Source organism: Panthera onca, chromosome B3 (assembly GCF_046562875.1).
Source record: "Panthera onca isolate mPanOnc1 chromosome B3, mPanOnc1 haplotype 2, whole genome shotgun sequence".
NCBI lineage: Eukaryota > Metazoa > Chordata > Mammalia > Carnivora > Felidae > Panthera > Panthera onca.
In genome coordinates, this window is record NC_138344.1 from 145,844,450 (window position 1) to 145,872,387 (window position 27,938).

The 27,938-nt window shown below is 64.9% G+C and overlaps 1 protein-coding gene across 9 annotated transcripts in view; it reads left to right on the forward strand.

The window, feature by feature from the left end:
• Positions 1–22,598, forward strand: part of PACS2 (phosphofurin acidic cluster sorting protein 2) — a 56,200-nt gene extending 33,602 nt beyond the window's left edge. Inside the window, exons 5-25 of one of the 9 annotated variants that reach the window (XM_078447748.2) lie at positions 173–335; positions 960–1,033; positions 1,232–1,288; positions 2,398–2,457; positions 4,831–4,988; positions 6,672–6,762; positions 7,096–7,170; positions 8,688–8,830; positions 9,640–9,814; positions 10,067–10,171; positions 10,333–10,439; positions 10,963–11,117; positions 11,554–11,676; positions 11,964–12,072; positions 12,783–12,815; positions 16,053–16,095; positions 17,227–17,269; positions 17,452–17,587; positions 18,422–18,648; positions 18,871–18,984; positions 19,654–22,598. In XM_078447748.2, the coding sequence (XP_078303874.1) occupies positions 173–335; positions 960–1,033; positions 1,232–1,288; positions 2,398–2,457; positions 4,831–4,988; positions 6,672–6,762; positions 7,096–7,170; positions 8,688–8,830; positions 9,640–9,814; positions 10,067–10,171; positions 10,333–10,439; positions 10,963–11,117; positions 11,554–11,676; positions 11,964–12,072; positions 12,783–12,815; positions 16,053–16,095; positions 17,227–17,269; positions 17,452–17,587; positions 18,422–18,648; positions 18,871–18,984; positions 19,654–19,772 (2,310 nt within the window). In that variant the 3' untranslated portion in view covers positions 19,773–22,598. Of the gene's footprint in view, positions 1–172; positions 336–959; positions 1,034–1,231; positions 1,313–2,397; positions 2,458–4,830; positions 4,989–6,671; positions 6,763–7,095; positions 7,171–8,687; positions 8,831–9,639; positions 9,815–10,066; positions 10,172–10,332; positions 10,440–10,962; positions 11,118–11,553; positions 11,677–11,963; positions 12,073–12,782; positions 12,816–16,052; positions 16,096–17,226; positions 17,270–17,451; positions 17,588–18,421; positions 18,649–18,870; positions 18,985–19,653 lie in introns of those variants that run through there. The other 8 variants (XM_078447746.2, XM_078447747.2, XM_078447750.2 and 5 more) reach the window with 8 other exon arrangements.
• Positions 22,599–27,938: the final 5,340 nt, after the last annotated feature.

Consider the following 27,938-nt stretch of genomic DNA (forward strand, 5'->3'; position numbering starts at 1 on the left):
CCCGTTCTTGGCCAGTGGCCTCCCGCGGCCCCCACACCCGTGTCCCGTGCCTCCCCTTGTCAGGCTGCCCCACGGCTGTGTCTCTTGCCTGCCGCGTGCCGTTGCTCACGTGCACCCGGAAAGTGGCGCTGCCCGGTGCGCTTTCTAGCGCCCAGCCCTGCCCTACCCCCAGGTGATGCAGCACCCTTCCGAGGGCGGCCAGGTCCTGAGCCTCTGCAGCAGCGTCAAGGAGGCCTCCGTGAAGGTGGCCGAGATCTGGATCTTCTCCCTGTCCAGCCAGCCCATTGACCACGAGGACAGTGCCATGCAGGCTGGGCCCAAAGCCAAGTCCACAGGTGTGTCTGCCTTCCTGTCCTGCCGGGTTTGAGAAGGCGGGGCGGGGGGCTGAGAGGGTTTGTGGGTTTCCCTCTGGACTGCACCCTCACGGCAACATCGTGCCTGCTCTGGGAACCTAGGCTGGGGGTCCCATCCCCGCGCCCTATACACCCCGTGTCCCGCGTCCCGTCCCCGCGCCCCGCACCCCGTGTCCCGCGTCCCATCCCCGCACCCCGCACCCCGTGTCCCGCGCGTCCCATCCCTGCGCCCCGCACCCCGTGCCACATGTCCCGTCCCTGCGCCCCACAGCTGCAAGCTCAGCAGGAGGTCACAGGGTTGATCACGATGCCTTCTGGAGTCTGGCACAGATCCTGGCGTGGCTGTTGCCACCGTCATGATGGGGCCACTGTTCCCCTGAGGTGTGGGAGGGCACATGGGGGAGCCAGTCAGGCACGAGATCCAGGCTGAAGTGTCTGAGGCCCACGGGGGCCGCTGTGGGAGCCGGGAGGTGCGGCCCTGCCCCCACCTGGAAGTGCCCGTGGGGGCTGCGGGTGCCCAGGGCCCGGTCCTCTGGCTGCTGCCTCATTGCCGGGACACCGGTCGGAATCTCAAGGCACTCCCTGTTCCATTTGCTCGTTCCGTAGATAACTACTCTGAGGAGGAGTATGAGAGCTTCTCCTCTGAGCAGGAGGCCAGTGACGATGCCGTGCAAGGGCAGGTAACCTGAGGCCTGGTGTGCGGGACGTGCGGCCACCTGGGAGATGTGGCCTCAGGGCTCCCCGCAGCCGCACAGCCCCCGGCAGACAGCCCTGGACCCTCCTGAGGGGCCCGCGTGCGGGAGGCACTGGGAGGGGAAGCGGGGGGGGGGGGGGGGGGGAGGGCAGTCCTCCCAGCCCGGGGCTCCGTGTCTCCCCAGGACTTGGACGAGGAGGACTTCGATGTGGGCAAGCCCAAGAAGCAGCGGCGATCGATAGTAAGAACGGCGTCCATGACCAGGGTCGGTGGAAACTGGTTTTACTAACACTGGGGCAGGGTGGGGGGGGTCGGGGTTGGGGGGCCCTGGGTGGGGGGTCGGGAGGTGAGGCGCCGTCCGGGTCCCCCTGATCTGGCTCTGCTGGCTTACCCTGAGGCCCAGGCCATGACTCCAGGAGCCGCCCATTGTTCTTTATTCTCTGGCAGGGGGTCCTGGAGCTCACCCTGGGGGGCCAGTGGCTCCTGGCCCTGGGGGCAGGGGAGGAGGCAGGGCTACCCCCGTCCTGCTCAGGCCACTCCAAGAGCAGAGGAACAGAGCTGGGAGGCTGTCCCCTTCCCTGAGTGAGGCCAGTCCCTTGTTTCTGTTCAGCCTCTGGGTCCGCCCAGCACAGAGGCCCTGGGGCCTGGGCAGGCCTGTAGGCGGGTGGGGGGAGCTCCAGACGGAGATGGAGGCCCGTCACAGGACGCCCACCCCGGGGAGAGCTCCCAGAGCCAAGCCGCTGCTGCACGTGGGCTGAGGCCCCCCAGCACGGTGGGTGGACACCGGGTAAAAGGCCACGGGGCACAAGCCCAGACACCTCCCCACCTCCTCTGGAGGCCCCGGCTGGGGGCACGGCAGCACCTGTGTGAGCCTCTGTTTACACTGGGTGTCCGTGCAAGGGAGCGTGGCTCCCCTTGAGGGTGGCTGCCTCAGTCGTGGCCGGAGCTTGGACTCTGAGGCCCAGCGCAGCGCTGGGCACACAGGGAGCTTGGGGTCTCTGCTGAGCCCTCGCTGCCCCCCCTGCCCAGCCCGTGCCCACCCCTGGGTCCTACAGGAGGGAGGCGGTGCCGTGGCAAGGGGCCAGCCACAGGAGGCCGAGGGAAGAGCCACAGGGACGGCACACGCCCTCCCCGCGCCCCTCCTGGGTCTGTTACTAAGTCCGGTGCGGCTGTGGTTCTTAATGCTTGCGAAGGGTCAGTGCTGTTGGCGGGCGAGAGCCGCGCTCGCGGGAGCCCGTACAGACTGTGCGCCAGGCACCTCTCTCCTGCCGGCTGCCCCTGGCAGCCCGCTGTGTCCTTCGCGGGGAACCCACCCCCTTCGGTTCTGATTCTGTCCCACTTGCCTTGCAGCAACAAAACTTCAAGCAGAAGGTCGTGGCCTTGCTGCGAAGGTTTAAAGTGTCAGATGAGGTGAGTGAGATCCTGCCTGCCCCCCAGGCCCACGGCGGGGTGTCCTGATGAGGCGAGGGCTCTGGGGGCACCCGGGCCACATCCTGGCTCTGCCTCTGACCGTCCTGGGCTCCCGTGATACCTCGGGGGTCGAGCAGCGGCTGCCTATGTGTCTCTCGAATCACAACCCAGGGAACAGACCAGGAGGGAGGCTGGACGTCATTCGGGCTGTGACCATGAGTTCTGTGTTTCCTGTTGCTTCTAAGCCGACTATGTTTAGAGCAGCTTCAGGTTTGCAGAGTTGAGCAGAGACTAGCTTCTGTGGGCCCCATCGCCACACACCCGCCCCCCACCGCGGACGCGCCGTGGCACTGGAGCTCCCTCTCTTAGCTGTTTGCCGCCCCAAGTGCGTGGTGATGGGTTTGCTCACTTTTATAACCAGAAGAAAAATGCTTTGGTTTTACCTTCGTGTGGGCAGAGGAAAGCTAGTCCACAGGTTCTGGATCTACCCAGGAGAGGTGGCAGGTAAGTGTCCCAGGTGTCACTGGCACACGTGGTTGTGACAGAACCGAGGGCGATGGCCACCCGTCCACACATGTGAAGCTCCGGGAGGTCAGCTGCTCTCCGACGCAGGCACTGGAATCGGGTTCTCCAGATCGCTCCACAGATTCGGGAGGGTCCCCGTCAAATCCCCAGCTGCCTGTTGGTAGACCAGCGAGTCCTAAAACTTACATGGAAACGCAAGGGACCCGGAACAAACAGAATAAGCGATCGTTAAAAAGAACGAAATTGAAGGAACGATGCTTTCTCATTTCAAAACTCAGGAAGAGGTATGGAATCAAGACCGTACGATCAGCGAGACCGGAAGTGAATCCATTTAAATTTTTTTTAACATTTATTTATTTTTGAGCGAGAGAAGGACAGAGCGTGAGTGGGGGAGGGGCAGAGAGAGAGAGGGAGACACAGAATCCGAAGCAGGCTCCGGGCTCCGAGCCGTCAGCACGGAGCCCGACGCGGGGCTCGAACTCACAGACCAGGAGATCGTGACCTGAGGCGAAGTCGGACGCTCAACCGACCGAGCCCCCCCGGGCGCCCTGAATCCTTCTATTTGTGGTCAATTGATTTCTGGCAAGGATGCCAAGACCACCCGATAGGGGGGAATAGGCTTTTCGGCAAATAGCGATGGTACCGCTAGATTTCCAAGTGCTGAAGGGTGAAGTTGGACCCTTACCTCACACCACGTACAAACACCAACTCAAAATGGACCGAAGACCTAAGTATAAGAACTTACACTGTGGCAGTCTTAGGAGAAAACAGAGGAGTGGTCTTGGCGGTAGGACACAGAAGCACGGGAGCCAAAGAGAAAACCAGGGGTCAGACCCCATCAAAACATAAAAGTCATGTGCTCCGAACAACCCTCCAGAAGATGAAATGGTGGCCATAAGATGGAAGGGCTTTACAAATCGTAGATCCCATAAGAGACCAGTACCCAGAAGATGGAAAACGTACAACCCCAAATACGAAGACGACACGGGTAAGAAATTAATCGTCCAGCGTAACAGTTGGTCAGAGGGTCTGACGAGACGATTTCTCCGAAGAAGATACATAAACAGCCAGCAGACCCACGAGAAGGTGCCCGGCGTCACGAGGCGTCCTGGAGGCGCAAGCGAGAACCTCACCGACCCCCACGCGACACCCGCCGGCAGCTGCGGCTTCGAGCGGAGCAGGAGACGCTGGCGGGGGTGTGCGGCAGGCCTTCCTCCGGGCTATTCCACCAGCGATGGCATTCTTGGCGTTTACCTACGAGAGACCCGGGCGCGTCCACGCAGACTCAGCGGTCACAGAAGCTTCGTCTACAGCGGCAAACCCCAGAACGTCCACCCCCTGGCGGTGGCTAGACCGCGGACGGCGCGGGCGGTGGCGAGGCCTCGCTGCGGGCAGACACAGCGCAGACGGGTCTTACCGCGCCGCGCCGAGTGAGAGGGCCGCAGAGGGCCGCTCTCCGTGTGGCTCCACCTCCTTGACGTTCCGGAAGAGGACGGACGCACAGGACAGAAGTCGGTTCAGTGGGTGCCTGAGGAGGAGGAGAGGGGACAGTGAGAGGCCAGGGAGGCCCTGGGGAGGGAACATCTCCCGTGTGGCTGTGGTGCTGGCCTGTGCCAGCTGCACACTTCTGTGTGGAAGCTTGAGTCACGGGGGGAGGAGTGGCCCAGCCGTGCCGGCACCCCGTGACTGGAGGCCCCAGGGGTCACCCCAGCGTCCGGCACAGCTGGGCTTCTGGCACCTGCTGGACAAAGGGTGCTCGGCGGCTCTGCGTCCTTTTCCCACCTGTCCTGCCGAGGGGACCCCCACCCACCCCTCGTGCGTGCGCTCACACGTCTGACGTCATCGTAGGTCCTGGACTCAGAGCAGGACCCTGCAGAGCGTGTCCCCGAGGCGGAGGAGGACCTGGACCTTCTGTATGACACGCTGGACATGGAGAACCCCAGTGACAGCGGCCCTGACCTGGAGGACGATGACAGTGTCCTCAGCACCCCCAAACCAAAGCTCAGGTGAGCACCCCGTGGCCCCCAGGTGTGGCAGGGGGCGCAGGCTGTGGCGGGGGGTGGATGGGGAGGCTGTATTCTGGAGGGATCTCTGTGGAACCCCAGGTGAGCACCCCGTGGCCCCCCACATGTGGCAGGGGACGCAGGCTGTGGCGGGGTGGGACGGGGAGCCTGTGTTCTGGAGGGATCTCTCTGGAATGCGCTTGGGAGCATGAAGACAGGAGACCAGTTTGGAGGCCCAGTTTGGAGGCCTTGCAGGGTCAGGGATGGAGGGGCAGGGGCCCTGCGTGTGGAGGGTGCTCAGGGGTCTTCCTGAGGTCCCAGCCGGGCTGAGGCGACCATCACAGGAGAGGCCCTTCTGTGCAATGGGGAGACGGGCTGCTGGGACCGCAGGGCTTCCCTGTGCGCAGGGGAGGGGAGTGGGCATGTCCCCAAGGAGCAGGGCATCTGCCTGGCTGGGGCAGGGGAGGGCAGGAGTGCATGTGGCCCGTCTTGGGGGCATCACTGTGGGGTCCGGGCAGGCTGCCAAGAGGGGGCCACGTGGCAGTCCAGAGCCCCCATGGCCTCCTGGTTTTGTTTTTCACATGGTGGTGGAAGTCGGTTGGAGGGAGACGCGCACATGGGGGGAGGGTGGGCTTTCTGTGCAGCTGCTGAGCCTCTGGTTGTCCTACTGTCGGTGCGCCTGTGGCATCTGCGGGCTCTGGTTCAGGTGTCCGCCTCTGGCCTTCACTGTGGCTCCAGGGGCCCGGCTTCTTGCCTGCTGCCCACCCACCTCCCGAGGCCCCTTGGGCTTTGCCCCCGTCCGCTGGGACAGGCCCTGCTCCTGTCGGCCGCTGGCTGACCCAGGCCACCTCCAGGTCACTGGCAGCTGGTGCTCACAGTTCTGGGAGTCTGCGTGGACATCTCGGCACTGTTTCTGCCCTCACTCCCACATTTCTCTCTCCCTGGTGGCTTTGGCATCAGACCATGTGCCCCCTGTCCACCGTATCAGCTTGAAAGGCTTCTAAGTCTCTTCGAATCTATGAGTCCCCCCACCCTCTCCCCAGCTGTCTGCTGGGGACAAGGTACTTGGCCTGGTCTGCCTGGGGTTGCTAGATCCTGCTGACCCCACCGTCATTGCACTGTTGAGCCTGTGTTCCTGCCAGCTGGCCGAGGAGCCTGAGGTCCCCTGGCTGGCCTGCTGGCCCTCCAACAGAACTGCTGGGTGCAGCCTGGGTGCAGGCCAGGAGGGGGCAGGGCAGGACCAGGGATGAGGTCCTGGGCTGTGGGTGTCGGGCCAGGAGAGGGCGGGGCTCGGGGGCGAGGTCCTGGGCTGTGGGTGTCGGGCCAGGAGGGGGCGGGGCTCGGGGGCGAGGTCCTGGGCTGTGGGTGTCGGGCCAGGAGGGGGCGGGGCTCGGGGGCGAGGTCCTGGGCTGTGGGTGTCGGGCCAGGAGGGGGCGGGGCTCGGGGGCGAGGTCCTGGGCTGTGGGTGTCGGGCCAGGAGGGGGCGGGGCTCGGGGGCGAGGTCCTGGGCTGTGGGTGTCAGAGCCAGTGGAGGAGCTGATGTGGGCCGCAGGGCAACCTCTCCTGGGCTGTGGTTCCCTTGCCCCATCCCAGCCCTGTGTGGCCGCCAGACCCCAGGGCACAGTGGCTGAGCCTTCAGCCTGGGGAGGGTCCTGGAGGGTGACCGGTCTCCGTCCCCACGCCCAGGCCCTACTTCGAAGGGCTGTCACACTCCAGCTCGCAGACGGAAATCGGGAGCGTCCACAGCGTCCGGAGCCACAAGGAGCCCCCGAGTCCGGTGAGCAGGCTGGACGTGGCAGTGCCCACCCTTGATGGGAGCACAGACTGCGGGTGGGCCTTCCAGGGTTTCCCGTCTCTGATCCCTCAGGGTGTTGCTTACACACCAGTGTCAGACCATCCCAGAGCTAACCGTGCTCCTGGGTCTGCGTGTGGCTGGAATCTCCCTGCCTGATGCCAGGTGACTGTCACGGGGTGACCTGAGCCTTCAGTCTAAGGAAGCCCTGGCCAGTCTTCCCAGGCTGCCCCCCAATCCCAGATCCCCCTGGCCAGAGGTGAGCCAGCCTCCGTGCCCACCATTAAATATGCCCTGATTCCCATCTGGTCCACACAGGCTGATGTGCCCGAGAAGACCCGGGCCCTGGGAGTCAAGCAGCCGAGTGACAGCGTCTCTGACACGGTGACCCACGTGAGCAGGCCCAGAGCACGTTCGTTTGTGCAAGCACAGAGTCCACCAACACACTGTCTCTAGGGGTCTGAGCCCGCGGGGCAGGGCTCGACACTCAGGTCCTTACCTTACACCCCAGGGTGTGGTCAGGGCCCCTTGGATTCACCCCCACCCTGGGGGATGGCCAGGGTTCCCCTGGATTCACCCCCACCCTGGGGGATGGTCAGGGATCCTTGGATTTACCCCTACCCTGGGGGATGGTCGGGGCTCCCCTGGATTCACCCCCACCCTGGGGGATGGTCAGGGATCCCTGGATTTACCCCTACCCTGGGGGATGGTCGGGGCTCCCCTGGATTCACCCCCACCCTGGGGGATGGTCGGGGCTCCCCTGGATTCACCCCCACCCTGGGGGATGGTCGGGGCTCCCCTGGATTCACCCCCACCCTGGGGGATGGTCGGGGCTCCCCTGGATTCACCCCCACCCTGGGAGATGGTCGGGGCTTCCCTGGATTCACCCCCACCCTGGGGGATGGTCGGGGCTCCCCTGGATTCACCCCCACCCTGGGGGATGGTCGGGGCTCCCCTGGATTCACCCCCACCCTGAGGGATGGTCGGGGCTCCCCTGGATTCACCCCCACCCTGGGGGATGGTCGGGGCTCCCCAGATTCACCCCCACCCTGGGGGATGCTCAGGGATCCCCTGGATTCACCCCCACTCTGGGGGATGGTCAGGGATCCCTGGATTCACCCCCACCCTGGGGGATGGTCGGGGCTCCCCTGGATTCACCCCCACCCTGGGAGATGGTCGGGGCTCCCCTGGATTCACCCCCACCCTGGGGGATGGTCAAGCCTCCCCTGGATTCACCCCCACCCTGGGGGATGGTCGGGGCTCCTCTGGATTCACCCCCACCCTGGGGGATGGTCGGGGCTCCCCTGGATTCACCCCCACCCTGGGGGATGGTCAGGGATCCCTGGATTCACCCCCACCCTGGGGGATGCTCAGGGATCCCCTGGATTCACCCCCATCTCAGGGGACTTTCAGGACTCTCCTGGATTTATCCCCAGGCAGAGGATCAGTCAGGGTTCCCCTGATTTGCTTCGATCCTGGGTGACAATCAGGGCCCCCTGGATTCACCTCTACCCTCAGGGGACGGTCAGGACCCCCCAGATCACTGGGGACAGTGGGTGTCCCCCTGCTTTGCTGTCAGCATAGACACTGTGAACGCTGGGTTCTGGCCCCTGTTCTCTCATGGAGGTTTTCAAGGAAGATGTCTGGGACCAGAGGGCAGGTTTTAGGGAGATTTGGAGGAGGTTTGGTGCTGGTCTCCCCAGCAGCTGAGACCAGGAGCCCTGTGGTTGGATGTGGGGGTCAGCTCGGCTCCCCAGGCCAGCGTGTCCATACCATGTGCAGAAAGTTGCGAACCCAAAAAAGGCCCAGACACCTCCACCCAAACCAGGGACTTGCCGAGTGTGAGGCCGGCCCTCGGGAGGCCCCCACAGGGTGCGCATTCCCAACGAGCCTCCTTCTCTGCACATCAGAGCACCCCCGCCCCTGGGGAGCAGCCTGCACAGCCGGAGGACAGCCCGGAGGTGGAGACCTCCGCCCTGGACATGTTCACCGAGAAGCTGCCGCCCAGCGGGCGGATCACCAAGACGGAGTCCCTCGTCATCCCCTCCACCAGGTGACAGCATGCCCTGGGGAGGCCGTTGGCCGGGCATTGCATTGCCCACGTGGGCTGGTGTGGTGGGCAGGGCCCCGTCTGACCAGATGAGAGTCACTTAGAAGCACAGAGATCTCGGCCCACCCGGGGGTCCACAGTGGACCCCTTGCACCCTGTCTGCAGCCAGCAGTCCTGCTGGGGCTGAGGTGTGGTTCCTGTGGCCGTCTCACGTTTTCTGCCACCTGTACCTCGTGGACCTGTGTGACACCAGATGCCGGTGTGGGAGGGGGTGCCCAGTGCCATCAAGCTCAGGAGCCCCCATGTAGTGGCTCCAGGTCCAACACTGGAGCCCCGGGGGGGGGGGGGGCCTGGACCCTGCCTCTCAGAGCCATCGAAGTGGGGGTCTGAGTTGCAGCTTTGCATGGGAAGACACTCTCACAGCCTGTCTCACCTGCCCCCCCCCACCACCTTGGTCAGTCTGGGGGTCGTCTCTGTGCCCCTCCCTGTGATGTGCCCTTCCTCACCTTGGGCACCTAGCCGAACTCCCAGCCGCGGTCGGCCTTGTGCCTGCACCACGGCCAGAACCCCCGTTCCCACCCCAGGACGTCCCTCTGCAGGGCGGCCAGGCCCCGGAGGGACAGCGGGGCTGCTGTGGTGCCCCCACCCCTTCTCTGCTTGCACACGTTTAATCGGGCCTCATGCCGGGTTTAAAGCACGTGCGTGTGTGCTCGTGGCCTCCACACTCACCCCACAGATGAGCCCCTCGCCCGCCACCCGCCCCACGTGAATCCACCACAGTCCCACCGCTGAGAGCCCCCTTCCCTGGGCAGTGAGCGCGTGGGCCTGCCCCAGCCTGTCCTGGTCCCCCACAGGTCCGAGGTGAAGCAGGCTGGCCGCCGGGGCCGCAGCACATCCCTGAAGGAGCGGCAGCCGGCCCGGCCACAGAACGAGCGGGCCAACAGCCTGGACAACGAGCGCTGCCCGGACACGAGGAGCCAGCTGCAGGTGCGTCTCCAGGAGAGGCCACGGACACCTCCGACCCCCCCGGGCCGGGCAGCTCGAGGGCGGGATCTGACCGACCCGCGGTGTCTACAGCCCAGTGACCTCTGTCCAGAGCAGAGCCAGGTTCCTGAGCAGGAACGGGACCGGGCTGTCCTTCCTCCCCCTTCCCGGGTGGCCGCTGGGGCAGGGGTCAGCTGGGCGGGCGACGGGACGCGGCGCCCTTCCCACCTGGTGTGGACGGGCCTGTGTCTGCAGATCCCCAGGAAGACCGTGTACGACCAGCTAAACCACATCCTCATTTCTGACGACCAGCTACCTGAAAACATCATTCTCGTCAACACCTCCGACTGGCAGGGGCAGGTGGGGAGGGGCGCTGTCCTTTCGGGGGGGGGGGGGGGGGGGCGGGGGGCGGGGGTGTCCTCCCTGCGGGGGCGGAGAGCATGTCCCCAGTCCTTGCGAGGGGTGGAGCTGACAGCGAGTGTGGGTGGAGCTCTGAGGCTCCGCCCGCCCCTCGCTCCCAGTTCCTGTCGGAAGTCCTGCAGAGACACGCGCTCCCCGTGGTGTGCACGTGCTCCGCGGCTGACGTGCAGGCGGCCTTCAGCACCATCGTCTCTCGGATACAGAGATAGTGAGTCCAGCTGCCACACGTGTGGCAGCCGGGTGTCTGTCGGGGTCCCTGCGCCCCAGCCTTGCCTGTGGCTCTGCCCTGGGGGCTGCGGGCGGGTTCCAGATGTGCCCGCCCACAGGCTCCCCACGGCCCCATCCTCTGTCCAGATCTGGGCGCTGGTGGGAGTTCCTGCGGTGCAGGGGGGCTCCTGGCAGAGACCCACCGTCGGGGGCCTCCTGGGTGTGGCCAGCAGGCCCCCCCCCCCCCCCCCCGCCCAGGGGGCACGGTGCTCCTGCTGTCTGGGGGTCCTGGGTGTCGGCCCCCCCCCCCCCGGGGCGCAGGGGGCACGGTGCTCCTGCTGTCTGGGGGTCCTGGGTGTCGCCCCCCCCCCCCCGGGGCGCAGGGGGCACGGTGCTCCCTTCGTCCTGAGCGGTGTGTGCCCGGGGCCCTGGGGACACCCCTCGGGCGCAGCGGGGTGGTCCTGGCAGCGGGGACGGCGCCCTGAGGCCTCTGTCCCCTCTGTGTCCTGCCCTCGGGGCCTCAGCTGCAACTGCAACTCCCAGCCCCCGACCCCCGTGAAGATCGCCGTGGCGGGCGCGCAGCATTACCTCAGCGCCGTGCTGCGGCTCTTCGTGGAGCAGCTGTCCCACAAGACGCCCGACTGGCTGGGCTACATGCGCTTCCTCATCATCCCGCTGGGTGAGGGGCTCGCGGGCGGGCTGGGTCCTCATCGTCCCGCTGGGTGGGGGGCTCGCGGACGCCGTGGGGGGCGATGCGCCACACGCGCCCCTCTCGTGCCGGCCCCGCACGCGCCTCGCGCGATGCTGTCGTCACAGATAGGGTGGGGGTGGTCACGAGGCCTTTTACGTCATCAAACCCTGGGTGACCGCACTCTTCGTTTTTGCTTACGCGATTTCGTTTTATGACCAAATCCGTAAGCGTCAGCGCGTCGGAAAGTGCTGGATCCTGGGGGGAGACTCATTGGCGCCCGAGCCCCGCTTGTGGTCTGCAGGACGCCCCCTGGCCCGTGGGGAGGGCTCTGGTGGGGCCGCACGGCACGTCTGTCCGGGTGGAGGCCGCAGACTCCGTGGCCTGACCTCCCCCCCCCCCCCCACACACACCCCGTGGCTCGCAGGCTCCCACCCCGTGGCCAGGTACCTGGGCTCCGTGGACTACCGCTACAACAACTTCTTCCAGGACCTGGCCTGGAAAGACCTGTTCAACAAGCTGGAGGCCCAGAGCGCCGGTGAGGCCCGGGGTGAGGGTGAGCTGGCGGGTGAGGCCGCGAGGCCTCCCCGCCCCCGCCGCGCCTCTGTCAGAAGCAGCTGGGTGCCCTGCTCTGTCCACCGGGGCCCGGGGCGGGGGCTCCTGGGGACCTGGAGCGGCCTTGCTGCCCTTGCCCGGGACCCCTTGAGCGGGGAGGGCAGAGGGCCCCCTCTGGCGCCCTCAGCATGGCCACTGCTCCTGGGCCGGGCCCGGGGCAGACAGGTGGAGCGGGGGGAGAGGCGCGGCACCCCACGGACCCTGCCCGGCTTCCTCCTGCAGCGCAGGACACGCCGGACATCGTGTCGAGGATCACGCAGTACATCGCGGGTGCCAACTGCGCCCACCAGTTGCCCATCGCGGAGGCCATGCTGACCTACAAGCAGAAGAGGTACCTCGTGGGGCCCCGGGCCGGGCAGGCCGTGGCCGGGGCTGGAGGCGGAGGGTGGGTACCGGTGCACCCGGCTCCACGCCGCAGACACGGGCCGCCGTGGCTGCGGCTCTCGGCCCCCCGGGCAGCACGCCCGGGGCTCCTCGGGGTGGCCTTCAGGGACAAACCCGGCTGGGCTTGGGGGAGGCCTCGGGTGGGCCCGGCAGCCCCAGGCCCTCCTCCGTATCGGTCAGAAGAAGGCAGTCTGGTGTTTTCCATCTCGTATGTTGGAATTTCTCACCGTGAAGGGTCAGAGGCGGCAGTCACGCCGCCCAGCCCTAGCAGCGACCTGCTTGCTGGAACACAGGCACAGGCTCCTTCGACTGCCCGGCTTCCCGGCCGGCAGACGGTTCTCACCCTGCCCCGGGGCAGGACGCCGGGCAGCAGCGGGCGCTGGGGCTGAGGGCGGGCAGAGGTCTGGCTGCCAGGCCCAAGTGGGCGAGGGCCAGGGCCCGGGAGGTGGGGAGGTGGGCTGCAGGGCGGGCCCCGCAGACCGCAGCGTCTCTGCCGGTGTCCGAGGGGCGCGGGACGGCCCTCCCGAGGGGTCCGCCCGCAGCTCCGGCTCTTCCTGAGCGAGGGCCGTGCCGTCCCCAAGCTGCACCTGCAGGCACGTCCTGTCCCTCAGCACAGTAACGTGTCTGTGTTTTCTCTCTTGGTGGCTTTCTGAAAAGGAAAAAGAACTTTCATTTTGACTTTACCCTCAGGTACCGCTGTCCCTGGGTCTGCACCCCGTCCCCTGTCCCCAGGCTGGTCTTTAGGGCTGTTTAGCAGCGTGAGCAGGTGGGGTGCATCACTTACCCTCCAGCCACCTCTCTGTGGGCCGGGGAGGGGCGGTGCCTTGCCAGGCAGGGCCCCCCAGCTGGGCAGCAGGCAGGTGGCCGCCCCAACCCCGGTCAGGACTTTGCTCTCGGGCCCCCACCCGGTTGAAGGAACCAAGACATCGGGCTGGACAGGCTTTCCTCTGTCCGTTTCAGTCCAGAGTCTGAGCTGAAGACGTGGCCACGTTTAGCCCCTCAGTGAGCGTCTGTGTTTCTGAAGCCACGCTGGCCCCACCTCTCAAATTAGAGGCAGGTGCATGGGGTACCACCACGAGACACTGTCCACTGATGCCACATCGGCCGCATGCGGGCCTCCTTATCGGCTCAGTGTATTTGTGAACCTGGCTCGTGGGCTCCCCCCATCCCCCGCAAGGACAGCATGAATGCTGATCCTGCAGGCGGGGTGTCCAGGCACAAGGGTGGGGGGCCTGCCCTGGGGTGGCACGCACTCGGAGCCTCGCCCTGGCCTGGGCCCCGGGGCTGCGGACAGCACAGAGGGTTTCCCAGCCGACTCTTGTGGCTGAACTGGACGGGTGGCCAGACCACTAAGACCCCCTATGTGCAATGAAGGGCTTCCCCCCCACCCCCAGGTGGCTCCACCCTCTGAAAACCTGCACGTTGGGAGCCAAACACCGGGACCTGCCTAGAGCTGCCATTTCATTTGGGGCCCCCTTTCCTGTCCTGGCGGCCTGCCTGCCAGGTCCCTCCCCTGGGACCCTGTTCCCACCCCGGGTCTTGGGTTCTTTCTCTCCTGGGAAAGCCCAGCCAGGGCAGGGTCACCGGGCTCTAGGCAGCGCTCCTGCTGAACCCCGAGACAGACCAGGAGGAGGGGTCTGAGCCCCCACGTTGTCCTGCTAAACAAGCCTTTGTGACTAAAGAAAGGCCAGCCGCGGTGTGCCCGCCGACCGCCGCAGAAGCCCGCAGCCTGCTTCGCTGCCTGGCCACAGCGTCTCGTCTCTCCCACGCTGGCTCCTCTGAGCCTCAAGCCAGGGCTTTAGGGAACCCTGGCCCTCGTCCCGTGCCTTCTGCCCCCACCTGTGCGTCACAGTGGTGACACCGGCACCTGGGGTGGGGGCTCCAGACACCCTGGGTGGAGCCCCGTGAAGGCCCAGTGTGTTGGCCACCCTCAGAGCCCAGGACCAGGGGGTCAGCAGATGGTGACAGAGAACAGATGGGTCAGGAGACCAGCAGCAGGTGCGCGGTGGGCATGGCCCTCGGGGCCTGTCTCCACTTGCCCCTTGTGAGAACACCTGCACGGACGGTCTACACAGCACCCAGTCCGTGGCCTATGGTCAGACCACAAAGGCTGTGTGTGGCCCGGGAGGCTCCCTCAGGGCACCGGGGTAGGGAACGCCCAGCGCCCCGTGTCCTCAGCACCCCTCAGCTCTGTGCCCCCAGTGTCCTGTTGAGGCACGTTTTGTGGTCTCGTGAGCCAGACCCAGGGGCCCTCACCACAGAGGCACACGCGTGTTCGTCTGTGTCCCGAGTTTAGGCAAGCCGGTGTCACCCCTGTCGCGCTGGGCGCCTGTCAAGTGCTGAGTGTCGTCTGCATGGCCCAGCGGCTCAGCTTGGCTTCTCAGAGTCCAGCAACATCCCTGTGTGGCCGTGCTTCCTGTCCGCCCCTGCAGGCCTCTGTCTGCCTTCCCTGCGTGCTGCTCGTGGGGAGGGTCCTGGGGCCCTGTGGGGCAGAGCCTCCCCCACACCGGGCTGGGGACCCCCTGAGGACCCTGTCTTGCGCCCTCTCGCATGCGAAAGCCGGCCGGGCACAGGGTTCGAATTGCTGTTCTCTGAAATGGATAAACTCTATTCCCCTTAGGTCAGAAAGGCTGGGGATTTGGTCATTTCAGTGGGACGGCCCGAATCTGTAGGTTCTTTTGTCCAGAGACGTCTGCCGGGCCTCCTTCGGAGGCGTGATGGGCGATGCTGGGGCGGGGGCCCCCGTGTCCAGGTGGTGCCCAGGGGCCTGCCGGCCGCTGTCCCCTCACGCGGGTGCCAGGCCGCAGGGAGGGGGCAGCGGCTCCTGCCGGGACCGCCTTGGGCGCCGTGCGTGCATTCCGTGCTGGCCCTGGTGCACGTCTAGTGGAGAGTGCTGGCCAGGCACGGGCTTCTGTCCCCACATGGGCGGGCTGGAGAGCCTGCCATCTGCAGGGACTTCTCCTGAATGGCCCTGTGCCCGGGGACCCCTTCTGGCCAGCACCTTGGGCACAGCTTTCTGAGGGTGAGCTCTGAGATTTGGGGATGTGAGACTGAAGCAGAGCTGGGAGGATGGCCCGGAGAGGCAAGGAGGCCGCAGGAGGGACAGGAGGCCCGGGACTGGGCCTGCCCTGTGGGTCTTCCCCAGGCCAGGAGACGCTCTTAGAGGCCAAGTGCACCTGGTGGCCAAGCCCTCCCCGGGGAGAGCAACTCAGGCTGCAGCCCAGGCCCCGAGGTGGAGGCCTGTCATCCAAATGCCCGGTACAGAAATGGGCGGCAGGACAGGTGCCCGCCTGGGCCACGGAAGACAGAAGGGGGTCCACATCCCCTTGGCTTCTGCCCTCCTCTCCCCGAGGGCCCTGGGACATGGCTGCCTTCACCGAGGATGGGCCGTGACCAGCGATCTCAGGGAAGCCGTGTGGCACCTCCTCTGCCACCAGTGCTGGCTAGCCTCCGACCACAGCATGGCCCTGAAGCCTCAGTCTCCCCTCCTGGCTGCTCTTGGGGTGTCGCTCTGTCAGAGGCCTGGGACCCGCCGCTGCCCCAGTCTCCTCTCTCTAGTTGCCCTGGACTTTACCCGGACTATCTGGAGAAAACCTAGACACCCCGGCTGTGGTCACCCCCAGTGTTGGAGGAAGACCAGTGTCCGGGGCGGGGTGGGGGGGGGTGTCCCGGGACACACGTGGGAAACCTCTGTCTGGGGGCCCAGCCGGAATGCAGGCCCTCGGGGCACCAGTCACCTGGGATGGACAACAGATTCCCCCAGGAAGCTGGGCTCCCATAGAGCTCCCTGCTGGCCTCTTGACCTTAGGTGCAGAGAGATGACCCTGGGGTCGGAGGTCGGGCCGCTGCAGGGACAGGTGTGGGTGTGGTGCGGGCACTGCCAGCCACACCGAGAGAGGAGTAACTGTGTGTTTCTTGTGTTCTTAGCCCTGACGAGGAATCTTCACAAAAGTTCATCCCCTTTGTAGGGGTGAGTACTTCTCTGCTGGGATGCTTGCGCTACCTTTAAGTTCCAGAACCTTCTTCACCAATTTGAGCAGAGGATTCCTTAAAATCTGCCCCCCAGCCCTCTTAAAGCTTCTTGTTTTCTTCCTGTGTGGAGCAGGGCTGGGCCGTGAGCTCTCTGACCTGTGCACGCAGACAGCTCACCTAGAGGCGAGGAGGGGCCAATTCTCGGCACTGACTGGGCACGAGGCCTGTGTCAGACTCGGCTGTGGGTGGGTGCCCCGGGAGGGGCAGAAGGATGCTTCTGTCCCTCAGGAGCTGTGGGACGGGGCCTGCCTCCACGCCAGGCTGCTCAGTGGGGATTGCGGTGTGTGTGAATCGGGAAGTTCACTTCCTATGCGCCGGCCGGGCCATGCCACGCTTCACGGCCTCTTACCTCCCCGTGTGGCCCCTGGCCCAGGCACCTGCTGCGAGAGCCAGGGGCAGACAGGGCCCAGGCGCAGCAGGCCAGCAGGCCGTGGTTTTACCCTGGCCAGGCGTCAGGGCCACTGCCGACCCTCCTGGGAGGGAAGGAGTCCAGCCGGTCTTGGGGAACCTTCTGTAGTGACGGGCAGGCCCCCCCTGTGGACACTTAAAACACCGTTGTGTAACCGAGGCACGAGTCCCCGCTTAACGTGACTCCTGACTCCCGCGCTGGTTGGCCCGCACGGCCGTCTGGAATGGCATCTGTCTGACCGGGTGCCCGGGGCAGGCCCCAGGGCCGCCTCTGCCCCTCGCTGGGCAGGGGTTCCGCATACCAGTGCCCGGGTCTCACCAACCTCTGGGCCAGGCTGGCCACACATGCACACGGTTTGCTGAGGGCCGGAGTGTGGAGCCTGTGCCCCCTACCCCCGGGTGGCGGGATGGCCACGGAGGGGTACCGCAGCTCTGTGGAGTCTCCCCAGCACACCCATGCCATGGGAGGGTCCTGTGCCGCGGACAGGAAGAACTGGGTCACTGCCGCACCCCAGGAGCTCCCAGAGAGGGTGGGGCAGGACGCAGTGGCCGGGCGGCGGAGGGAGGACGGCACTGGGCCTTCGTCTGGAGCCCTGCCACTGACAGTCGGGCTGGCCGACGATCTGGTACTGCTGCCAGCCAGCGTCCCGTTGCCTTTTAGGTGGTGAAGGTTGGAATCGTGGAACCGTCCTCAGCCACATCAGGTGACCCCACGCTCCCTGCCCTCGGGGCCAGGAAGGGGAGGGACGCCCCACCGTGGGAGGCCCGGCGGCTCCTCTCCAGCTCGGGGTCTCCCACCTCCCCGCACGGGCCCTCCCCGGCCCCTGGGGCTGCCCTGGGGGCAGAGACACAGGGGCACTCAAGGCTGCCCAACTTCTTCCCAAAGGTGACTCGGATGACGCAGCCCCCTCGGGCTCCAGCGTGCTCTCGTCCACCCCGCCGTCCACGTCTCCCGCGGCCAAGGAGGCCTCACCTACCCCGCCTTCCTCCCCGTCAGTGAGCGGGGGCCTGTCCTCCCCCAGGTAAACGTGGCCGTGCCACACAGGTGCCCCGCCCCACCCGATCTGAGAGCACCCCTGATGGCCAGAGAATGCGGACAATCGCTCCCGGCCGCTGGCCGCACCTCCGGGATGCCAGGAAGCCTGAGGGTCTGGCCAGAGGGTGGGCTCAGAACAGCCTCTGGGAAGACACGGGCTTGCTTGGGATCGGGTGCCCCGTGAGGTAGGGGCAGCGCAGGCCCTGGCCTGGTATGTCCCCCCCAGCCCTCGTGGCGCCAGGGACCGGAACCACACCGAGTAAGTGAGTGGGGGGTGCTCCGCATGCACGGGGCAGGGGGGGTCGGGGAAGATGTGGCTGGATGTGGGTCCCTGTAGGGACTAGAGCGTGGGGTGTTCAGCAGCTCTCCCGGCCGCCCTGGGCTCTCTCTTGAGTAGAACTCACCCAAACAAAACTTGAGGGGTCTGAGGATGTCCTCACACCCACGTGGGTCACAGGGTCACAGGGCTGCTGCCAGCTCCCACGGCTGGGGGGCGGGGGCACACCTCAGCTGAGGCTGGTTGACCTTGGCCCTCTAGACTCAAAGGGGTGGCTTGAGAGGGCAGACGGGTGGCGGACCCAGGCGCCCCTGGGTGACCTCAGCACGGCCGCTGTGCCCGCCCGCAAGGCCCAGACTGGGCTCTCCCAAGAGCCCAGGGAATGGACCACAGTGGGCTCCAGGACCGGGGCTCCGCTCTGCTGGGCGCCCACTGCGGGTCGTACCCCCCCGCATTGAGCGGCACGGACGCCAGCTGGCACCTCCTCGCCCGTGCCGGCCGCCGAGCCAGGACAGAGGAGTGAGGCCCCCTCTGCTTTCGCAGCCAGGGCGTCGGCGCCGAGCTGATGGGGCTGCAGGTGGATTACTGGACAGCAGCCCCGCCCGCAGACAGGAAGAGAGAGGTGGAGAAGAAGGACCTGCCGGCCACCAAAAACACGCTCAAGTGCACCTTCCGGTCTCTCCAGGTCAGCAGGCTGCCCGGCAGCGGCGAGGCTGTGGCCACGCCTGCCATGTCCATGACCGTGGTCACCAAGGAGAAGAACAAGAAGGGTGAGGTGGGGGTGGCAGGCTGACCGTCGGGGTAGTCGGAGGGGCAGCCCTGCAGGTCCCGAGGTCACCACGGGTCTGGGGGCCGCGCCAACCACAGCCACAGCCAGAGGCTACCTGGGCGGGTGGGAGGGCTGGTGGCCGTGGCCACTGTGGAATGTGGGTGGCTCGGGGAGGCCGGGCTCCGAGGGCCGTGGCTGAGCCCTGCAGCCCTTTCCCTCCTAGTGATGTTTCTGCCCAAGAAAACCAAGGACAAGGATGTGGAGTCCAAGAGCCAGTGCATCGAGGGTATCAGCCGCCTGATCTGCACGGCCAAGCACCAGCAGAACATGCTGAGGGGTGAGTGCTTGGCGAGGGGGCGGGGCGGCGGGAGGCTCTCAGGACTCGTGAGAGGTCACCTGTCCACGTGTCCTTCCTTCAGAGGGGAACCCGCGGGGAGTCAGGTCCTTGACCCAAGGTCCCATCGGTCCTGTCTAAAGTATGAAAGTGAACCAGGGAAGGCTGAAGTGTTCTTGAAAATTCACCTCTGGAAACGCTTTCGTTTTGCCATGAAATGCGTATCACACGTTTGGATAAAGCACTTGTGTGCGGAGAAGAGCTTTTTAAATTCTATTCTCAGAAATAATTTCTCAGTCCTTTCTGTTCTCTTAAGAGATTGATTTGTGTATCTCAGACTTTTTATAGAAGATACTCTGCAGCTAATTAATTCAGCATATGGAGCCCGGAACGGTTTTCTCTCCAGGAGCTCCAGTCTGACGACCACTGTGGTCCAGAACTGCCCTGCCTTCCTCTGTTGCTTTTCTGCTTTTAGAGCACGGCGTTTTAATCCGTTTTGCAGACCCCAGCCAGGGCGGAGGGGCTGTGGAAGAGCAGGTCCTCGCGGTCAGGGAGAAGCTGGGCACCGCTGGAGGCTGGGGGGGGGGGGGGCTCCCCCGGGCTCCCCCAGCCTCCCCCAGCCCTGTCCTGGGGCGTGCTGGGCAGATGGGTCAGGCGGTCCTGTCCCCACAGTCCTCATCGACGGTGTGGAGTGGAATGACGTCAAGTTCTTCCAGCTGGCGGCCCAGTGGTCCTCCCACGTCAAGCACTTCCCTATCTGCATCTTCGGACACTCCAAGTCCGCCTGCTAGCCCCACCCCGGAGCCCTGGACGGCGCGCGCCAGGAGGGCCCAGCTGCTTTTCTGTTAACATTTCAGTTTACTACGGAGACACTTAAAAACACAAAGAGAAACAGTCTTAAGTATGAATGTGCTCTCAACCTGGAAACTCACGGGGAGGCTCCCCACCGGGGCCTGGTAACTGCCCTGCTCGATAACCAGATGTGCCAGCGGGGTGGGAGGTCAGGCGGACAGCGCTGAGCTCTGAGAATCACGAAAGGTGTGTTTTGGCCTCAGGACCTCCCGAGCCCCCCCCCCAGCGAGAAGGGTCCTCACCTTCGCGTCCTGTCCTTCCTGAAAGCCAGGACTGCTTCCTCAGGGAGCTGGGGTCAGGCGGGCAGCGCGCAGATCCACGGGCTGCCTACGGGCCCAGACACGGAGCTGGGTGGCCAGAGGCTGGAGGCCAGACAGCCCAGGCCTGGGCCCAGCCGCCCACCAGGCGGGAGACGCCGCAGCACCGCCCACTTGTGGTTCCCAATAAACTCCAGCCTCGCGGGCAGTGGGGGTTTTCTAGTAGCAGATATTTTTAATGCTTTTAAATACACGTTACAAGGTAGCTGCCAAAGGGACATTGCTCTTCTGACGTCCCAGCGGCCCCCGGGGGCTGGGGCGGAGCCAGCCAGCGCTGTCGCTGTCGCGTGTCCTAGCCCCCCCGTCCAGAGCACCCGCCTCGCCCCCCCCCCCGCCACTCTCCCTCTGGCTGTTCTCGAGCTGTCACTACGCTTCTGCTGGTTGCCCCTGCCCCAAACTCGGCAAGCACAGTGGCCCCGAAGTTGGCCCCAGCCCACTCAGCCGCCTCCTCCTGCCCAGCCCCCTGGGCCCACCTGCCGGCTGAGGGGTGTCTGGGCCCACGCCCACTTCTGTGGCCAGCAAGAGCTCAGGTAGCACAGCCTGAGCACAGGCGCCAAGCCCACTGGAGCCGTAGGTACCGCTGGGAGTACCCCGAAGAGGCAGGGAGCCCCGGCTTCTCTGCGCCAAGCCCCCTAGAGTGAGGGTCTGGGTCTGAGTCCCACCCTGGGTGGTAGCCTTGCCCCCTGCCTTCCCATGCGGCAGGAAAGGGACACCCTGACCTGCAGCCAGAGTCCAGCCCAGTGTCCACAGGAAGAGCCCACCAGTTCCCATCCGTTGGCAGCTGTGGCTCCGGGACCCTGCGGTAGCCCACCCACGGCGCCATGCAGGCTGTGCTCGGAAAACAGTGCCCGTGGCACAGGCAGGTATGACCCTGGGGGAGTGAGGTGGCCCACTCTCCTTACCTGTGACCTACCGGCTTCCTTCCTCCCCCAAGGCAGGAAGGGGTCCCTGGGCTAGCTGGGGAACAGGACAGGGCCTGACCTTGTGTGTGGCCCCGCCTCAGGGTTGCCTGCGGGCTGAGGACCTTCCCCAGGATGGCCCGAACTCCTCCTCTGACAGCACTGGGGACCAGGCTGACCCCTGGCTCAGAAGGACCAGGGTTGGAGGCTGGCCACTGAGCCCAGCGCCTCAGGCAGCCTGTGCCCGTGCCACATGTCTGCCAGCAGCCATCCTCAGAAGCGGGCCCTGCGACCGTGAGCCTCGCTGGTCTTGCTCCCACCACTGGGCCTCAGGGCCTTGGGTTCCCTAAGGCTCCTTTCCAGAGGTCAAACTCTGCAGGAAGGAGGTACAGGTGAGGCTCCTGACATAGCTTCTAGCCCCAAAGCTTGCTTTGGAGGAAGGGACCAGAGAGAGCAGTCACATCCACCCCGTCGTGGGACCCTCCCCCCCAAATGTGCCTCCCCATCCCCTTCCGCAGCTGCGTCCTCGTGCACACGGGAGGGCACGCAGCGCCCCCACCCTATGCCGCTGGGCCTACAGAGCCCGGTTGCCGTCTGTCCTGTGCCTAAGTGCTATGGGGCTCACCCGCCACACTGTCCCCAGGGCCCAGGAGGTCACACAGACAGCCCCAGCCACCGTGACTCTCTCAGAGACCTGTGCCTCGGTTTTCCTATTGGTCACATGCGCCCTGCCTACCTCATGGAGCTGTTCTGAGGACCCACGTGAAAGCACTTTGTCCCTCAAAGGAAGATGACACAGAAGCCAAAGCCATCTGTGACCGAGTCAGCGCAGCTGCAAGCACGCGGAGGGCGGTGTGGGGTGCGAGGCATGCGGGTCCTGGGCAGGAGCAGCCGCCAGTCACCACCGGGCAAGGCCAGGTGGGGGCCAGCCACCACCCTCCAGCCTGGCCCACTGCTTCCTCTCTCCTCCCACATCAGCAGCCCTGGGGGGCCATCTCCTCAGGGCTTGCGGGCCAGCATCCTGAGTCAGTGTCGTCATGGCTGCAGCTCGGGGAGGGTCCCCGGTTGGCACTGTGCTCACTCCCAGACGGGAAGACCTGGCCACTCTCCGGGGTCTGGCCTTTGCCCTGGGGCAGATTCCTCCTTAGGAGACAGGGCCACCTGCTTCTGTGGGCCAGCTGCCTGACCTGAGCTTGTCCCTCACCGCCTTCCCCAGACCCGCCCCCCATGGGTTGAGGGAGACCGCGTCCCCACATGTCACCTGCCTGGCCTTGGTTGCCACCGCCGGGTCCCAACCTGTAGGCCAAGGGGTGCCCCTCTACGTTTCTGCAGACCCCCATCCATCGTCGTGCATTATTTAGTTTCTAGGATGTACGTGTTGCTAGGGTTTGTTTTTTTTTTTTTCTTTTTAAATGAAACACAGGATTAATGTAAATAACCTTTTTGGGGAATAGATTCTAATCTGTCACGTATGTGACCACGTGGACTATTTTAAGGTGCTGATGCAAAACACTAATAAACCTGGGGAGCAACCCCAGGCCTTCCCACGCCTGCTGTGTGATTCCTCCCGGGCCGCCCGCGCGCCCCAGGCCCCGTCCCGAGGGCCGCCAGGGAGGTGGGGGCGCCGCCTGGGACCCAGGAGGGGACAGAGCCTGTGGCCCGAACGGCCGGGGCCCGGGGAAGGCTCCGGCCGAGGAGCCCCGAGCTCCGAGCGGCGCCTCGGACACGCCCCAAGGGCGGAGGAGGGCAGCATCTGCGAGACCACTCCCCCCCCCCCCCCCCCCCCCCCCCGCCACGTCCGAGCGGCGCCAGGTCACACTCCAGACAAGCCGGGAAGAGAAGAGATCCGCCCGCCCCGCGGCGGACCGCCGGGACCAGGGCGCAGGCGCGGCCCGGGACGGAAGCGGAAGCAGAAGCGACAGGGCGGAGCCAGCCGCAGCAGAACTTCCGCCGGGCTCGGCTCCGCCCCCTCGGGGGCTCCCCGAACGACTGTGGGCTCCACCCCTATTCTTTGACGGCCCCCACGCGCGAGGGCCCGCCCTCCGCCCTCCGCCCCCCGCCCCGCAGCGCACCCCATCCCAAGCTCTTGGTGTACCCGACGTCTGCCCGCCTCTGCTCCCGCAGCGAGCCCCACCTCTCCGCCTCCGTCACTCCTTGCGTACCTCACCGCGTGCCCCACCCCAAACCCCCAGAGTACGCACCCCTCCCCGCCTCCCTACCCCCAGCGTACCCCACCCTTCCCCGCCCCCTACACCCAGCGTACCCAGCCCCTCCCCCACCTCGCTACCCCCCACGTACCCTGCCCCTCTCTGTCCCCTACCCCCAGTGCACCCCACCCTTCCCCGCCCCCTACACCCAGCCTACCCAGCCCCTCCCCCACCTCGCTCCCCCCCCCCCCACGTACCCTGCTCCTCCACCAGTGACTGCTGCCTCCCTAATGGTCCCCCCTCCCGACCTTCTACGCTGTGCCCTGCTGACCCCTGCCCTGATCCCCCCCTCAGCCCACTCCGTGGTGCCCGCAGAGCCCCTGGAGGGGAGAGGGCCAGCCTTGGGGTGTGGTCCGGGCGGAGTCAAGGTGAGGTCACAGCGGGTGGGAGGAAGGAGGCCGGGAGAGCTGTGGGGCCCTTCGTTCTGCGGTCGTTCCTGGCCTTCTCTGTAGGTCCCCAGAGGTCGGCTGTCGGCTGGGGGCACATACCCCACCCCCCCCCACTGGGCTGGAGCCAAGGTGGGAAACCCGGGTGCCGGGAGAGGGGACAGGCAGGGCACTGTAGTTGCTCCAGCCAGTAGTAGCATGTGGGGGGGTGGGGGGAATGGCAGGAGGAGCTGAGGGACCCAGGTCACCCACTAGCCTGAGGCCTGCCCAGCACTGTCTGGCTGGTGGTGGGAAGGTGAGCCCAGCAGAGCCTGACGCTTCCTCCATCTGCTTGGGGGCCCAGGGAGCCCGGGAGGTGCAGACAAGCTGGCCGAGGGGCTGGACATGGACAGCCGGAAGCATTTGGCTAATGCCTCGCTGGGGAAGAAGTCGGGGCTGCCGCTGCCCCAAGAGCTCGGGCAGCCCCCTCCCCCTGTGAGTGCGACCACGGCTTGGGGCCAGCCCGGCGCCCAGAGCGGAGGGCAACAGGTACTGCAGACTCAGGACTGGGTAAGCGGGACCCCAGAACTGGCTTTGCAGGTGGGTTGGTCGCAGCGTGCGGTAGAAGGGGCTCCTCAAGCCTCACGGAGGGCCGAATCGCACCTGATGGGAGGCACACGGTGTCCGCTGGGCGGCCACCATACTGTCTGTTTCTGCTGGCCTGTCGGAGGGGCCTGCCTCAGTCCGCCCCAGCATCGCACCCTGGGCCGAGAGGGCGGCCCCCCGACAGCCACCCTGTGACCAGGCAGGCAGGCGGTCAGCGGGGTTTGTCCCCAAACCGTAACCAAAATGTCGCTGGAGCCTCTGCCTGTGATGGCCCCAAACTGGAGGCATCTGTCTGTCCCCGACCTCATGCCGAGCAGGTGAGCAGCTGCCCGCCAGGTTCCAGGAGCCATGACGGGGGCCAGGGCGCTGCCGCCCCAGCCCCAGGGGGTGCTTCAGGAGCAGAGGAGCCAGACCCCCGGAGGTTCTGTGTGGCTGCCTGAGCGCCAGGGTCGGACTCAGCAGGGTGCTTCCCAGGTGTGACTGGCTCGGCGGTGTGGTGAGCGGGAGCCTGTCAGGCTGTGCACTTGGGTCTGTGTGCATGCGCACTTGCTGCGGTCGAAGGTTTACATGAAGAGTTGGCGGGAGAAGGGAAGCGGGCTCCCGGAGCTGCCGCCGTGGCCCCCACCCGAGTGCCTGTGAGGGTCCTGGGGGGCAGGCAGGCAGACCCCCCTGTGTGGGGCTGACTCTCGGGACGGGCTGTCCGGGGCTGAAACACACAGACGTGTCACTGTCACCAGGAGGGCGTGACTCGGGAGCCTGCGTCCCGAATAGGCAGTGGGGACTTAGGGGCACACTGGCAGCTCTTGGGCAGAGGCCACCGCTCGAGTGTGAGGTTCAGAGAGGGGGGCGGGCGGGGGCCGAGGGGGCAGCAGGGGAGCGGGAAAGAACCATCCGGCGGGAGGTGGCCAGGGGAGAAGGAGTTGGGCAGAGGCCAGAAGAGGGCACAGATCCGTCTCTGCAGACCTCCAGTTTTCTGGTTTGGGGGCACTGCCTCCCACGTTGTCCTGCCGCTGCCCTCCTCTGCTTCAGCCCCCGGGCAACGTCAGCTGCCCACTGTGGTCTTGAGGGGCTGCTCTGTGTCGATGTCTTGCCGGGTGTCCCTTCTCTTTGTTCCCCCCAGTGTGGAGTGCTCTTCCTCCAGACCTTCCCATGCCAGCCTCCCAGGGAGCCTCCCACCTGGCAGACGTCAGTCAGCCTCAGCACTCCTCTCATCCCTGTGTCATCCCCTCCCGAGCCCCACAGGACCACCTTCATCCGCAGGGGTCAGCACGGTCCCTGTTGCCCCACATGGTAATGACATGCCCACAAGAGGTCATTGACCTCAAGTTGGGACCGAGGTCTAACGAGAGTTCCCCTGATGGAGGGTCTGCCGCCACCCAGCCTCTCCCCGAGGGCTGGGCCGGCTGACGCACGCCTGCTTCCCAACAATCTCGCTGAAATGACCACCGAACAGAACAGGATGGGAGGGCTGGCCGACAGGAGTCACCTTGTGGTGGCGGATCACAGCTTGGGCAGAGAAAGAGGGTCCGCTCCGGGCTGTGAGATGGGAGGCAGCAGAAACAGGTCGCTGCCCCAGCCCCCGAGCCCTAGTCCACATGTGCCCTGTGAAATAGAAGTAATGGCTAAGGGTACCAGACATTTGAAGAAAACCTCTATCCCGCAGAAGGGCAGGACAGCTAGGGGAAAAAGGACCCAGAAGAGCCCCAGCAATAGCTGTGTCACCATCCTCACGGTGACCTGTGCCATCTTGGAAGAATTAGTCCTGCAGCCAAACGAGAGGGACGTGAACGCGTCCGAGGTGACACCAGCACCAGGGGCGACGTGTGGTTGTGCCTGTTCGGTGCGGGAGAACGGACTGGGGCCCAGGCAAGCGGAGAGGACACACACAGCTGTGTGCAGAGCCCGCGTGCTTATCGACAGGCTGTAGGAGATGAACGAGTGGAAAAGGAATACGCTGAACAGGAAACAGGCGAACCTGTTTGAGAGAAGCTTTAAAGCGCCCCAAAGCATCACCGAGAAACTGACAGCAGGGAGACACCAGCGCTGAGAGGCCTCCTTAGACATTTCACACTTCAGCGTCATCAGCGATAAGCGTGCTAAATGTTTGGGGTGCTGGCTGGCTCAGTCAGTGGAGCGTGCAAGTTTTCATCTTGGGGTTGTGAGTTCGAGCCCTGTGTTGGGTGTAGAGATTACTAAAACGGATAAACTGAAATAATGCTAAATTTTTGCCTGCTCTTTTTCGGTACGTCAAACTGGTCAAATGGAAAAATAAGCAAGAGTAGGTTCAGCCCTAGCAGACGTGAAATCATATTGCAAAGTGTTGGTTATCAAAGCAGTGGGGTCCTGGCGTGTGATGCATGGTTATCAGAACCAACTAGAAAGTCTGGAAATTGACTCAAATGCCCACAGACACTTAGTGTAGGGTTAAGATGGTGTCTCAAATCGGTGGGGAAGATGGGCTTTACAGTGAATCACGCTTGGCAGTGGCGTAGCTCTCCAGAAGACAGACAGTTGTAGCCACGCCTCATCCAACACCAGGGGCGTAGGACGGCCTTTCTAACCTAGCCTCAAAGTCCCGGAGCCGTGAAAGAAACAACGGTTACACGTTACGTGTGGAAAACCGACAAAGCTGAGGGGGGGTAAAATGCACACCAGGAACAAAGGCAGAGATGGCTGATGGATGAGCCATGACACTCGGTGAGAATGGGTGGGGGCGGTCGTGTCCTTGCTCGGCACCAGGAACGTTGGGTTTACACAAGTGAAAGAATGAACCCAGACTGTCGCCTAACACCACATGCAAAAGTTAACTCAAAGTGGGTCACACACCTACAACCGCAAAACTCCTAGGAGAAGACGGGAAAGCTTCATGTGGACTTGGCAGTGATTTCTTGGATGCCAGCAGCTCCAGCAACAAAAGTAAAAATAGCTAAATTAGGCTTCATCGAAATTAAAACCTTTTGGTCATCAGAGGACACGGAAAAGTCAACCTGTGGAATGGGAGAACATTTGCAAAGCACACATCTGATAAAGGATGAATGTCTAGAACGTCCAGAATGCATAATGAACTGCTGAAACTCTAAACGGAGCAACAACCTGAAGCAAAAATGGGCAGAGGGCCTGGACATTTCTCCAAAGTTATACCGATGGTCAAGAAAGATGTAAAAAGCGCTCAACATCATCAGCCCTGGGCCGGCAGTGGAAAGGAAAACCACAGCACACAGCTCGTCACGCCCGCGAGGATGGCTACCGCCAGAAGAAAAGAAAGGAGTACTGGCGAGATCGTGGGGAGATCGGAGCCCTGTGCATGCTGGTGGGAGTGTGGAGTGGCACGGCCACCGTGGAAGCGGTGTGGGGTCCCTCACGAGACGAGGCATGGAACTACCCTGGAATCCAGCAAGCCCCCCCTCTGGGCACGAATCCAAAAGAACCGAGAAGCAGGGACTCTAGCACACCCGTGTTCGCGGCGGCGTGATTCACACTTGCCACGAGGCGGAAGCAGCCTGGGTGTCCGTCCACGGGTGCATGCGAGGTATACTACCACGGAATGTTACCCAGCCAGATGTTACCATGTGGACGAACCAGCAAGACGTTATGCTTCAGACACGGGAGCACAGACACCGCATGATCCACATGCAGCGGATTTGAGGTCCCTAGAGTGGTCAGACTCCCGGAGACAGAAAACGGGATGGGGGTGGGGAGTGAGTGGCGACG